Source organism: Aplysia californica, unplaced genomic scaffold, assembly GCF_000002075.1.
Source record: "Aplysia californica isolate F4 #8 unplaced genomic scaffold, AplCal3.0 scaffold00219, whole genome shotgun sequence".
In the NCBI taxonomy this organism is placed as follows: domain Eukaryota; kingdom Metazoa; phylum Mollusca; class Gastropoda; order Aplysiida; family Aplysiidae; genus Aplysia; species Aplysia californica.
The window spans coordinates 680,251-694,271 of record NW_004797489.1 but is presented as its reverse complement, the minus strand read 5'-3'; the positions used below and the strand labels follow the sequence as shown (position 1 = coordinate 694,271).

At 41.2% G+C, this 14,021-nt stretch overlaps 1 protein-coding gene across 2 annotated transcripts in view; it reads left to right on the top strand.

The window, feature by feature from the left end:
* Positions 1-21: 21 nt before the first annotated feature.
* The window catches only part of LOC101854723 (DDB1- and CUL4-associated factor 17), a 30,964-nt gene continuing 16,964 nt past the window's right edge, over positions 22-14,021 (top strand). Inside the window, exons 1-6 of one of the 2 annotated variants that reach the window (XM_005099614.3) lie at positions 22-284; positions 8,578-8,639; positions 9,384-9,425; positions 10,083-10,176; positions 11,264-11,403; positions 13,027-13,111. In XM_005099614.3, coding sequence (XP_005099671.1) covers positions 147-284; positions 8,578-8,639; positions 9,384-9,425; positions 10,083-10,176; positions 11,264-11,403; positions 13,027-13,111 — 561 coding nt within the window. In that variant the 5' untranslated portion in view covers positions 22-146. Of the gene's footprint in view, positions 285-8,577; positions 8,640-9,034; positions 9,835-10,082; positions 10,177-11,263; positions 11,404-13,026; positions 13,112-14,021 lie in introns of those variants that run through there. The other variant, XM_035970096.1, reaches the window with a different exon arrangement.

The following is a 14,021-nucleotide window of genomic DNA, read 5'->3' as shown; positions in this document are numbered from 1 at the left end:
GTGATCTCCCTTACGTACACAGAACTCAAAACACAAACAAACCTCTGTCGACTGTCGAGTCGTAAAGCTGTAAATTTAAGTTAAGTTGAACAGTTTGGGAAGTGTTTTATACCACGACTTTGACTTAAAGGGGAATTTCGAAAACGATGCCGATGCTTAGGCTTTACAAAGCATCATCCTTAGACAAAAGCTGTAATGTGTACAGCCATCTGCTTTCCAGAGAGTACACCACAGTTTCAAATCACCGGCGCGTACACCATGTGATGGGAACTCTCACCACCCGGGTGAGTCCCACGAGCTCGGACCGCTAAAATTTGCATTTTATTACATATAGCCCATGTTCCATATCTAGGCTCTACAGCGTTCTCTATTCATTTTACAACATCTAGATCTAGATCTATTTTTACCCCCCAGCAGACCCTAGAGACAGACATTCTGGACTTCCTCGGCCAACAGTGTGTTACTGTTAGCTGCAGAGCTGCAGGTTACACACACACACTCGCAACATCTAGATCTAGGCTTATTAAAACGAAGTGACTATTTCTCCGAACGCTCGGGAAAATAAAGTTGAACTCTATTTCTCCGAACGGTTTCTGATCTCGAGATTTTTTAGTTCGGAGTGTCTACGTACACGGTAACCGGGCACGTAGCCTCAGGGTCTACGGACACAGTAACCGGGCACGTAGCCTCAGGGTCTATGATAGTTTATGTACACGGTTACCGGGCATGTATGCTAGCCTCAGTGTCTAAGAACACGGTAACCGGCAACCGGGCGTGTAGTCTCAATGTCACACAACAAGGTAACAGTAAACTGAGCGTGTAGTAGCCTCAATATCTTGTTTTGTTTTTTGTTTTTGTAAAGTGTATTACAGCGCTCGCAACTGCATAAGGTCATATATGAGCGCGCGGGACACACCTAATATTTTCAGTTGGTAGGAAATTTTGAACTTTGCCCGGGTGGCGGCCAAAGCCTACTCTTTTATCGATTTTAGACCACCAAGGGATCTTTAACGTTCGCAACTTGCACACGGGCCCACCGAGATTTTTCAACCATGTCCGAGAAGGCTAGGTGTAGATCTTTCTTACCAGAAGATCAGGGGTGTGGCAAAAAGACAGCAGTAAGGAGTAGCCAAGGAGTAACAGTAGAAAGGCTGCAGAAAGAGTAAGGAGCCCGGAGGAGGGGGCAAAGGAGGTGAGGGGGTTGGGGCAGATAGTGGAAATGAAAGCAGACAACAGAACATTGCCAGAGAGCAGGAAAGGAGGTGAAAGGAGACAATTTTAGAGAAGAAAATGTTTTGGTCGCTACCCGGATTCGAACCCGGGACCTTTGAATTAGAGGCCAACACCTTAACCTCTAGGCCACGAAAGCCCCCGCCTCAATATCTACGTACACGGTAACCGGCAACCGGGCGCGTAGCCTCAATATCTACGTACACGGTAACCGGCAACCGGGCACCTCTCATTATCTACGAACACGGTAACCCGGTATTTTGTTTCGTGGGTGGGGGGGGGGGTACTTTTTCGGTAGTTCCCACCCCCCTTATTTGAGCCTGACCTACTTTTAGATCTAGATCTATAGATACGTTTGATTCGCGGTGGGCTAAGATCAAACCTAACAACAGCAAAACATTAAATAGTGGTAAAATTCAGGGGGGCATGAAAACCCCCCTTTCTATTTTTGTTAGGTCAGGGGGGCAAGCCGCCCTGAAAACCCCCTACTCTTGGGGCCAAAACCCGTGAATACAATTGCGGGGTGGGAACTACCGAAAAAGCGCCGGGGGGGGGGGGCTTCAGCTAGGTGCTCGGTAACTGCTTCGCTCCCTTCACGACCTTGACCTTTTTCCTTTTTCTCTCCGCTTTTTGTGTGTTGTGAGCGGAATGTAATCCCAAAAATGATCCCAATCTACTCCCTGTCATCTTTCCTAAGGGAGAGCAAAATTTAATGCAGTGACACTGAAAATCTTACTTAGCAGAGAGCTGGAGTAGTAATCAAAATTCTAAACATTACATTAAACATATATTTGCTTCCAGTTTCAGTTGTTTCTTTTTGTCCTCTGGTGTTGCATTCAGCCCTCCCCCCATCCCCGAGTGCGTCTCTAAAAAAATCAATAATCTCCCCTCCTTCCTGAGTCCTGTACTTGGAAGCGCTCAGAACACGTGCAGGTTCATCGATCGGTCACAATGGCGAGCGCGACGAGACACTTGTATAAAACTTTCTTTTCTTTATGTTGCCCCCCTGCAAGTGACAAATATTGATTTATTTTCATGGCGACACCACGTTTGTAATGCTGAACCTTCATGTTACAATGATTGTTGTGTTATCAGACAATTACTGACAAATTTCTAGGGGGTAACGAAAGCGAAAGTAAAGGCTTACTAGACACTCTGTTATGAAATTTAGTGGGTATATAGAGCGGTTGACACTAGTGCGTCCTCTTCGAAAAAGCGCAAACTTTGCGAACAGAGTTACCCTACTTGTGTGAAAAACAATAAAAGTGACACTCTTTTTGGCTGAGTAAACTATCTCTTGGACCCTCCGGTTACTGTGTACGTAGACCCTGAGGCTACGCGCCCGTTTACCGTGTACGTAGACACTCCGATTTTGGTTACCTGCGAGATTTAGGCATCATCCTTTCGTTCTGCCATTCTGCGAGGACTGAGAGGAAGCATTTTGTGCATTGGATTCATCTAGAGCTATAGATTTTTAAATGTCTGAATATTCAGATACTTCAGTTTAGGTTGGGCTATACTTCATTTGAAAAAAACTGCAAGAAAACAAAACTGCTCAACGTTGACAGTAACAGTAACCTATTTTGCATTTGATTTAGTCACCCAGCAGAAACTAGAATCTTTCATTTTAAAAAAAATCCCTCCCCCCCCCGTTCACACCTTACAACCTTACACACTCACACACACACACATACACACATTCTCTCTTTCTCTCTCTCTCTCTCTCTCTCTCTCTCTCTCTCTCTCTCTCTCTCTCTCTCTCTCTCTCTCTCTCTCTCTCTCTCTCTCTCTCTCTTTCTCACACATACACACACACACAAACACACACACACACACACACACACACAGGCCACTCCATTCGCTTATTATCAACAAATCTCGAGAACGGAAACCGGAGAAATAAAGTTCAAGTTTATTTTCCCGAATGTTCGGAGAAATAGAGCCGGCCCTATTAAAAACGAACTGACAAGATCTTTTACTGTCTAGCTGGGTACCCATTCCCACTTGGGCACTCTTCGGGAGAAGAGGTCCCGGCCTAATTCCATAGATTTATGAATCGAAGTGGCTAGCCGTACTTAAGTACGGCTAGCCTGAGAGTCTAGCCGTACCTAAGTATGGCTAGACTGCCAGTCTAGTCGTACTTAGATCTAGGTTTGGCCCTATCGACTCAAACCTGTTAAGTACACAGGTCTCATTAGATCTAGATCTAGTAATTATTCAGGTTCAAATACATGCAAGTCAGTAGGCACCTTTTGGTTTTGTCTGAAATACACTTTGTCTGAAATACACTTTAGGCATTGCAAACTAAAAATTTCATTTACAATTCAGCCATCAATATATTAAGTACGGCTAGCCTGACAGTCTAGCCGTCCTTAAGTACGGCTAGCCTGCCTGTCTACCCGTACTTAAGTACGGCTAGCCAAGAAGTCTAGCCAGACTGCCAGTCTAGCCATACTTATATTAGGCCCTATTAACATTAGAAAACAGGAGGTTTAAAATGCATGCACTGTCATTAAGGCACCTGGTTTCGTCTCAAATACAAATACTTTAGGTACTGCAAACTAAAAATGTATATTTTACAATTCAGTAGGCCTATTTTTTTTTATGGTCAGTCTAGCCATCATATTAAGAATAAGTATGGCTAGCCCAGCTAGCTGCCAGTCTAGGCGTCATTAAGTATGGCTAGCCTCTTCCTTTATGTAGCCTTTACTATACAAAATCGGAAACAAAAACGGAAGTCAAGTAAAAAAGCTTTAAAAGTTGCCAGGGTGAAAAGGCCACCGATAAATTTATAGAAAGGGTCCAAACCCATTTTACACTATTTTTCGGCACTATTTTGACGTTTTTTAATGGGAAGTGGCTATCCTCACGGGGGTGAGAATAAAAATACGATTGGCCTCTCACCCCGGTTGAGACTTGTCACCGTTGGCTATTCTCACCCGGTGTGAAACAAGACCTGTTTTTCATAATTTCAGAATACTTTCTATCGGTGTAGATGATCAAATGGATAAAGGCAAAGAAAAAATTACGTTATAGCACAAAAGTAAGCCAATTTGATGGTCTACAAAGATGCTATGGCTATTGCACTTTTCGAATCGAGCCGAACTATGCGGGTCGCCGTTTTGTTTTGCCCGGAAGTTCTCGCAAGATCTACTCCTCCCCTCTTCTCTCTCTCTGTCTCTTTCTGAATACTGTCTATCGGTGTGGACGATCAAATTGACCAAAACAAAGTTAAAAAAGGATGTTAAAACACAAAAATAAATTAATTTGGTCGTCTATAAAGATGCTACGGCTATTTAACTTTTCGAATCGAGCCGAACTACGCAGGTCACCATTTTGTTTTGCCCGGAAGTTCTCATGCTACTCCTCTCTCTCTCTCTCTCTCTTTCTCTCTCTCTCTCTCTCTCTCTCTCCACTCCCCACAGACAAAATTGTACGCTTTTAGGCTAACAGCAGTAATGGAACATTTGTTCACGGCACAGAATTCTACAATTTTTCTATTATCACAAAGTTAAAATCTGTGGTTCAGGGTGAACGCAAAATTGGTTGGCCTAGATCTAGGCTACAACGCTGAACGCACACCGGGTGAGAATAGCCAAAAGACTCGCCTACGCTATTCTCAACCGGGGTGAGAATAGAGGTGGCCTTTTTAGTGTGCTGAGAACACTTGCGACTAAACATAGAACAACACTGTCATGATATTCGATACTTATACTCATATAGTGAAGATGTTCGATTCGAAAATAAACATTTCCTTTCCCTATGAAATCAATATGGCTGAATGTTTACTATCGTCTTGTGCTCGTCTGACTTAGATCAAATATCAAGAATACATAACATCATAACAGACACAAGACTATTTTTAGGTAAGGTGGCCATCTTGTGTGACGTCAGACCGGGATACCCTCCGATCAAGTGACTACATGATCTAAACATAGTAGCTGTTAGCCAACCGCATGGCATCACAGATCGTGTGTATGCCTACCTTGGCACGACGTTTGGTGCAATGTTTTTCCAGGAGACGTACCGGTAATGTGAATATGATGCAGTGCTCCGATCAGTGGCGGCTCGTGGTTTATAGAATTGACCGGCCATCATTTACATCGACTCTTTTTCCTTCCCCCACCCCCTTCCTTCACAACACACACACAAACACACACACACATACACACACACACACACACACACTCTGTTTCTCTCTCTCTGTCTCCTCATTTTATACCCCTACTTTCGCCATTCCCACCCCTTCCCCCACCTACACACACACCACTGTAAACATTAGAACATGATGTGAAGAGCTGAAATATGCTAGTGTCAAGAAACAATAGATTATAAATAACTATGATGGAAGTTACTGAGAAAATAGAAACTGACTTGATCGGCATAGAAAAAGAAACTCTAAGTCTCTAGAGACTATGCTAGAAAACAAACTGAAAGTGAGAAGCAATTAAACTGCTGGTCTTGGCCTCTGGTACTTTAAACAAAGACTTTTACTTTCTACACACCCACACACACTATCAACGTGCACTCGACCTGTAAATATGTAATAAGAACTGTCCTGAATGATGACAAAAAGTCAATTGATACTGTACCAGTGACGCTGTCCCATGCAGATTAAGTCTACAATCAGATACTATACAAAGCTGGACAAAGTTAGCTCACAACAGTTTTCCATCATTATTTTATGTAATCAAAGGTTCTTCATCGTACTTTTGAGTTCTCAGATCACTGTTGTAACAAAGTGGGGGAGTGTGTCAAAAGCTAATTATAGAACTTGGTTTCTAGCTGAGGTGAAGGTTGAAAAGGGGAGGGAAGGGAGGTGGTAGGCCTATTGTTTTCGACCCAGACTCTGACAGCCGAGTGCCTATCGCTCCTCGTTATAATTCTCCTTATCATGATATATATATTTATCTTCACTAGACGATTCCTCTTTTCGCCGGCTTGACTCATATGGGCCAGGTAAGTTATTAGTGGGGAGAAAGCGATGAATAAACACCAAACAGGAACTATAGACTATAGGTGACTAAAAATTCAATATATACAAAAATGATTAAAGTGCCATGCGGGCAATAAATGTTCTGATGATAGTTAGAGAAAGGCTGAATGATAAAAACATGTTATTGCTGATAAAATAATTCATATGTCTGCGATCCTCAAGAAAGTCTGATTCTTAATTTTGTAAGCAACACAGAGGCCAATTGGCAATCAAGGGATGTTCTATTCGCTCTGAGGGCAGTCGATGGATTTGCCCAGCAGACTGACGTCATCGCTGAACCCGCCGTGTTTGGTTTGTCCTCGTACGAAGTTCCGGGAAGTGACGGCTCGACCGGAGATGATTTAAAGTTACGAGCCGGCGCGATTATAAACAAACGTGAAAGAATGAGGCTGTCTCGACAAAACAGCAGTGTATTTTACTTGTATATTTGAGCGCTTTCAAATCGGCAAGGTGCTTTTTGAATGTTGATAGGTCTACATGTTTGTTTGGATACTTAAAACTGAATGAAAATCATCAGCTGACAAAAATTTGACCGGCACCGCCGGTATTGCCCAGTTAACAAACCGCCCCTGGCTCCGATGATGCTGCTGCCTATCTCTTCTGTGCATTGTTTATCGGGCCGGGGAGGGGGGTGGGAGATCTACGGGCGTATTTTCGGCAATTTTATCACGCTTTATTGTCTTTGCGTTTACTCCGTATTTCAGTTTCAATCATCAATGTTCTTACTGTTCTGAGCATCAACGATCTAAGCGATCTTCTATCACCAGAGCAGAGCATAGCTGACGGGCAGCAGTTAGCCACAAGTGTGAAATTTTACACTGCGAAACACACCGGTACGGATAATAGGTCAAGCCACTTACCCAACGTCGTTCCATGTGGTATCTCCAAAGATCGTGTAGTGTGTAGTATAGTAGGGAATCTTTAGTTATAAAAACAGTCTGTTGGTATCCCAAGGAGTGATGACATCACTTTACTAAAATAAGCAGCCAATCAGGAAGATGCGTCGTTCTACGTTTAGTCGCAGGTGCTGAGAATGATTTTGGCACTAAAAACTGTCACAAACCATAATTTTGGTGAACGGATGAATTTAGCACCCCCTTTTTTTGCGCGACTTCCGTTTTTGTTTCCGATTGTGTACATATGTTATAAATTTCCGGGGCCCTTTGTCCCGAAGAGAGCCCCCACTTGGATGAAATTAGGAAAATATGTCATGTAAGTTCCTTTCCTATAGACACAACATCAGAGCCTGGTCACTAGTAGATCTAGGCCACTTCACGCGCCACAATATAATAAACGTAAAATAGTTTGTTATCAGGCATTCGGAAAAGTGGTCCAACCATTGACAAAAACCTAAAAATACGGACAAGAAAGCAGAAAATGCAAATAAATCATGAAGCAAAACTTCCATGGTGAATTATTTATCGTCATTATTTAATTTACATGACGCACAAGAGGTCTGTATAGTTGATTATTTTATGATGTAACGTACTATGTTTGCAGAGGAGGGAGGGGGAAAGCTGGATGCACTTGGATGTTAATACTTAATATTTTCAGATCAGTGACTTGTGTCTTTAGATAGTATGACCACAGTCTAGCACCACATCATCACATTGTCTCTCTGTGGGGTGGCGAGACGTGTAACGGGAAGATTACTGAATGAAAAGTAGGCACTGAGCACTTACTACAACTGCATGGCATTCCTTTTCCGAACTGTGGTATCTGTTTGATTATGACTAGTTGTAAAGCGCATAGCCTGCTGTAGAATGTGGTGTGTGCTTGTGTAATAGGTGGCCTAGTGGTTAGGCTCTCAGACGTGCAATGGTCCGTTAAGTTGTGGGTTCGAATCCCATCAGGGGCCCGACATTGTGTCCTTGAGAAAGGCACTTTACCTCAATTTTTCTCATTTCAATCAGGTTGAAATGGGTACCCAGCTATAGAAAGCAAAAGGTCTTGTCGGTTTGTTAGTGTTTGAGGGTTTAAACAGCTGCTTGCATTGTATGCTTCTCAGGAAGCTGGAGGGCAGGATAGCAAGGTTATTACCATCCCAAGAGGCTACATGTACCCACTGGTGGTGGTGTGCTTCATCTTTAAGTATGATTAGATTATTAATAATAAGGCTTAGGGATGTCAGTGCTTATTACATCTTCATGTGCATGTAAGAAAGTTTTTTTTTGCAATTGGACAATACTATCTGTCAAGCTGTTGTATGTCTGATGCATACAAGGTAGCTGTTACAAGAGAGACCTTTTAAAGATAGCAATTTATATATGAAGGTTAGTTTTCTCAAATATATAGCAAAATATATTAAAACTCTTACACATATAGGTTTTTCTTTGTCTTTCTTTTGACAGGGCAATTACACATTCAAAAAGGTCTGGTCAAAAGTCTCAAAGAAGCACATTGCTTGTGATGGGTAAGTTGGTCCAAAATTACTTTTGTGTGTGAAATTGTGTTCTGTCTTAGGTACTTCAAAGGAGAATTCTATTGAAGGTCCCCAAGATCAAAGCTTACTATTGGCCTCTGCATTATAATATTTATAATTTCTTTATCTTTTGAAATTATTGATGCGATATATTCCTATATTTTTACCTTTTTCCAGCTTTGCTACCTTTTGTTTTGTGTGTCAGATTGAAGGTCTTTGTCTTAAACAGTCGTTTGTGGTAAGCTGAAGTACTGTCTCATCCTTCCGGTTTTCCTACCTTTTACTTTTTGTTATATATATATATATATATATATAAGATTTTTGTTAATGTTTGTGCAGTGAATGGAATTTGTTACTGTTGTTTCTTTGAAAGAAAAACTGTTCACTAACTTGGTCCAGAATCCTCCTGTGTCTCCACAACTACCTCCTGTTTCAATGGGGGAGTTCAAGCACTTCACACACAAAGCTGGTTTATTGTTTGCCACCAATGAGTAGACAGTGGATAGACGACTGGACGTTGTCATTTGTTGTACTTGTAATTTAGTAAATTAAGGTCCAGCTGGAAATAAGTAAGATATACTCAGTTCTCTTAAGACTACATAGTCATATTTATAAGTATATATTATTAGTTGAGAGCTTGCCTTGATTGTGGTTTTTTCCTAAAAGATGTGAGTAAATAATTTCACTTTTTGTGTCTCAATATTTGTGTTGATCACCGTGAGTGTTTTATTGCAGGAGGTGGGCATTCTTTGATAACTATGAAGACTGTTTTGACTGGTAAGTTCACAGTTTTTTCTATTTGTGATGTAAGATTAACGTGTGATCTTGTGTCTAATGGCTGTGGTGGCATTTGTTTAAACTCAGTGCTTCAATTAATTAAGGTTGCTTGAATTGTATTTTTTGTTTTTTATTGAAGATTCCTGTATAAAAATTTGTAACCGTAAAAATTGGGCTTTTGCTGTTTTTATGTGTTATCTTGGGTCTTGGTCCAAAGAGTCAAGTGAAGACCAGTGAAAGACAAAGTTACAGCAATGAAGAAAAATCTAGAGGATGCCATAGGTAGATCTTATTTCTGTTCTTTCCCTCTGCAGTTTCCGTTTACTCAAACCCAAAGAGCACTTCCAAGTGTTAAGGAGGAGCGGTGTTCTATTCTGTGTGGAATCCCCCTTGCTACAGTTTCTTTTAGGTAGAGTTTCAGGTCAAAATCATGTATCTTGAAATAATTTCCATTTTGTGGCACAGTGCTTGCGAATCGATTGTTGCATTTTAAAGAATTATCCACACACCTCGACTTATATCTCCCAAGACTCACTTTTTGTCTGTCTTAATTAAATTGATAATTTGATTGAAAAGGAAATGTCTTATCTTTGTTTTTGAAGTTTCTCAAGCTTTGTGCTGTCATGTTGACCATGTTCTCTTTTCTCAATTTTTCAGTGGCAGCCCAAGACGAGCACCTCATAAAAGGTTTTCATTACACAAAGACAAGCTGGCAAAGATTGAGGATGCACTCATCATGGAGGGGATTGCAGTGAGTAATTATGAGTAATTATTTAATGATCTACTCCAGGGATTTCCTAATTGGGATGCATGAATCCTCGAGGGGTGCTTGAATCCATTCTAGGAGGTTTGTGAAACGTTTCAAAGTCAAAACAAGAGCGCATTTTGTTGAAGGTTTTGTGTCTTAAACAGTTAAAATTTTGAGGAGACTTCTGACATCTGCACGGGGGGTTTCGTGGGAGATAAAATTGGGGAAATACTGATTTGCTCCATCTGTGTAAAAGTCTGTTGGCTTACTATTAGTTAATCCCAATGGGTGCAGCCAGATGGTGAGCCCTGTCCAGAATCCTGAACCATTAACCCTATTGGCCTGAGCATGTGCCTCCTTTTCCCTTCAGCCCATGAATGCATACACCTCACTGAGCATGCATGGATGCAAATCTAGTGTCAAACCATGGGAGCTCAGGGGCATGGGTCATTTGGGTTCAGAGAATCTGTGTACATTTGGTTAATTCTTCTTAACTCTTTATGCATTGACTGTGAACTCAGTTTCTGTATAATATTAATGTTTTGAACTGATGTCTGTGGTGAAATGCCATTGCCTTGATTTTTTGTGTCTCTGTTTTTCCACTGGGATACTGTGTCCCCCTCAGCCCGAGGTTGGCCTCGACAGTGACAGGCTCGACTGAAGCATGCTGCCTGGTAAATGATCTGATTTGTTCGGATGGCGGCAATCTTACAATCAGTCAACTATTTGAAGTCCTGGTTCTTGATTCCTGTTGGCATGCTGTATATACCATGCCAATGTTTTCCTCCCATAGTCAACTTAGTGCTGCTGATATTAAGCAGACTTCTGTACTCTGTTTTACCCCATGAAAGAGTGGTCTGTTGTGTAGTGGTAAGGTGCTCTGCTGTAGCGCACAGAAGACCTGGCTCAATTCATGTATGAGGAGAATTTATTTGAGTAGCCCAGTCTTTGTGACTTGTCCTTGTACATTATATCGCTCTCAGTCCAGGTTGGCCCTGACAGGCAGGGTGGAAGCCCGCCTCCTAAATGATTTAAATCGTGTCAGTGGCGCTGTCTAATAACTTCTATAATTACATTTACTTGACCTCAGGACAGCGTGGAGCTGCGTCACAGAAATCACAAGTCTTGCCTGTTGGCATTGACCAAGGACAACATGTTGCTGCGAATTGACCTGGATACTGGCCAGGTGATGGAGCAGGTCTACCTGGGACCCACGTCCATCAGATACAAGTCAGTGTTGTATATCTTATGTTTTGTTATTTTTTGGGGTAGTAGGAGGATGACACAGGTAGGTTGGTCCTACTTCTTTCCTTTCCATCTTTTACTTCGTGTCAAATATATATATATACAGTCGAACCTGCCCTGACGGCCACCTCTATAGGACGGCCACCTGTACAAACGGCTACTTTCCATTTCCCCCCTTGCGTTTTTTCTATATAATTTAACTGTGTCAAACGGGAACCTGCCCAACGCGGTCACGGCCACCATTTTAACACACAACCCCTATCACACCAAGCAATAACACCTGTCTTAGACGGCCACCTTAGCCTTGGTGACTCCATTACGTTTTGTCGTAAATTGTGCATTGGCCCCTGGCGTTGTGAGCAAGCCGTCATAATCCAATCACCTGTTTGTTGTTAGGTAGTCTCTCCAACCGATCATGTTTCGTAGGCCCCTCTCACTGATGACCAATAGGTAACAAATTTCCAGCTGCTGGTGAGGTAAGCGTTTGATCTCTGTCTCTCATACCCCATAAGCCCCTCCCAGAACTCTTACATAAATCGTTAAGTGAGATGAGTGGTCACTGTTTACCCAGTCTGTAACAAAGTAACAATAGACGTCAACATGAACTTGCATCTCTCGTTCTCCGAGTGGCGACCCATGTGTTTGTTTTACCATAGCTCTCGTTCCTCCTTGTCTTCGGTTGGGACCTCAGAAAGGAATGTTTTGTTTTCTTCATCTTGATCAGTCCTGCCTAAGACGGCCACCTGTCTTACACGGCCACTTTTTCCCTTGACATTGGGTGGTCGTCTTACACAGGTTCGACTGTATATACATTATATGCTTTCACAGGTGGTAGGAGGGGGACACTGATAAATCTTACTTTTTAATTTCCTTTTTTTAGTATGTAATGTATGCATTATGCTTTTGTGGGTGGTAGGAAAGTTGAAAGTGACACTGGTAAGTCTTATTTTTTTACGTATTCGTCTTCTATTTATATTGTTGTAGCAACGTCTTTTAAAATGCCTTCTCTTGCATTCTCCTCAAATTAAGTCGACAACTGTCAGAGGGAAAAACTTGGTAGATGTGCTTTGGTTTGAAAAAAGGCTTCATGTGCTGAGTTCAGCAATGCCAGACATAAATGTATATATTTGAAAAAAAAAGTCACGGGACATTTTTTTAATACTATAAATTGATAAAAACTTAAATTTGGAACATTATTTTTAGAAACCACAGATATTTTCAAATTCCAAAGAAAGTTCTGAAATTATGAGGCACCATATGAAGAGCTTATTGTTCTTTGTATATAATTCGCAGAAGACTTGAAGTCATTTAATTTAGTACCTCCATCTTTCTACTGTGATGTTGTATCCTACTCACCCCAGGCTGGCCCTTTACAGGGGTGATTGTTCATACGTCATCCAGTTGTATCTGGGATTTAAACATTAAAAAATAATTATCTTCTTTTTTTAGGAATATAAATTTCAACAAAAGGATTATATAATTAAATAAAATAGGATGACTTTTGACCTTGCTGACAGATTAGGTAAAACATATTGGTATGACTCATTTTTTCTTTAGAAAGCAACAATATCAACCTGTCCAAGCAGCTTGTGTTTTTGTCTATTGCAGGAAGATCCAGTGGAACATGGTGGACGAGAGTTTTACTTTGTGCTCCATGCTGTTTCCCAGACAGCCTGTTCATTTCCTTAGACAGGTATATGTCAGCTTGTTCATTTCCTCAGACAGATATAAGTCAGCCTGTTCATTTCCTCAGACAGGCATATGTGAGCTACCTCGTGTCTCTGTTGATGAGTCATCAATGTATTTTGTAGCAAAAAAATATCAAGCAATTTTGAGAAACAATAGCTTCTAGATGAATGGCATGTTGGATGTGACTTTGATAAAATCAGAACTTCTGGTAAAAACAAACAACTGGGCACAGAACTGAGGCTACCACCTATGACTTATTTTTCTGTATTATTTAATTTATTTTGGTTTGTAGTTTCCTCTGTATAGATTTATTAATTCTGTGTGGTCTGTATGAGTATGCCATAATAAATCCCATTGTACCAATCTTTCTAGATGGATAAGAAAAGTAGGGATATTTTAATCGACCTTTTTATGCAGCTTCTCCATCCTGAATTTAGACATAGTATTATAAAGTGTGTAGGGTAATTACTGTTACTCTGTCTACCTTTTTCATCTGTCTTACTGTTGTTTACTAGTTTTAGTTCTGAACTAGAAGGTGATGTCTGATGATTGTCTACCCGAAATGTACCAATGAATGGTTCAAAACATATTGTCGAAGTATCAGTCTTCTTACAAGAAATGCTTCTATTACCACACACAAGGGATTCCCCATGCTGACAATTCATCCCCGGCTAGCCACGTATAGGGGTATCCTCCTTGTTTGAATACTGTTTGAAGTGCAATCGAAAAAAAAAAACAGCTGTTGAATTTTCCACAGTAGTTTCCATTGCATGAATAATGTGGGGAGAACACTGTGATCATCAAACCAAACACTCAAGTCAACTGATTTTAGTGCTCAGCTGAGTGTAGGTCATTGGATTTGAATAATATGAACAATGGCAAAGCAATCCTCCACCTCTCATAAAGCTCAGAAT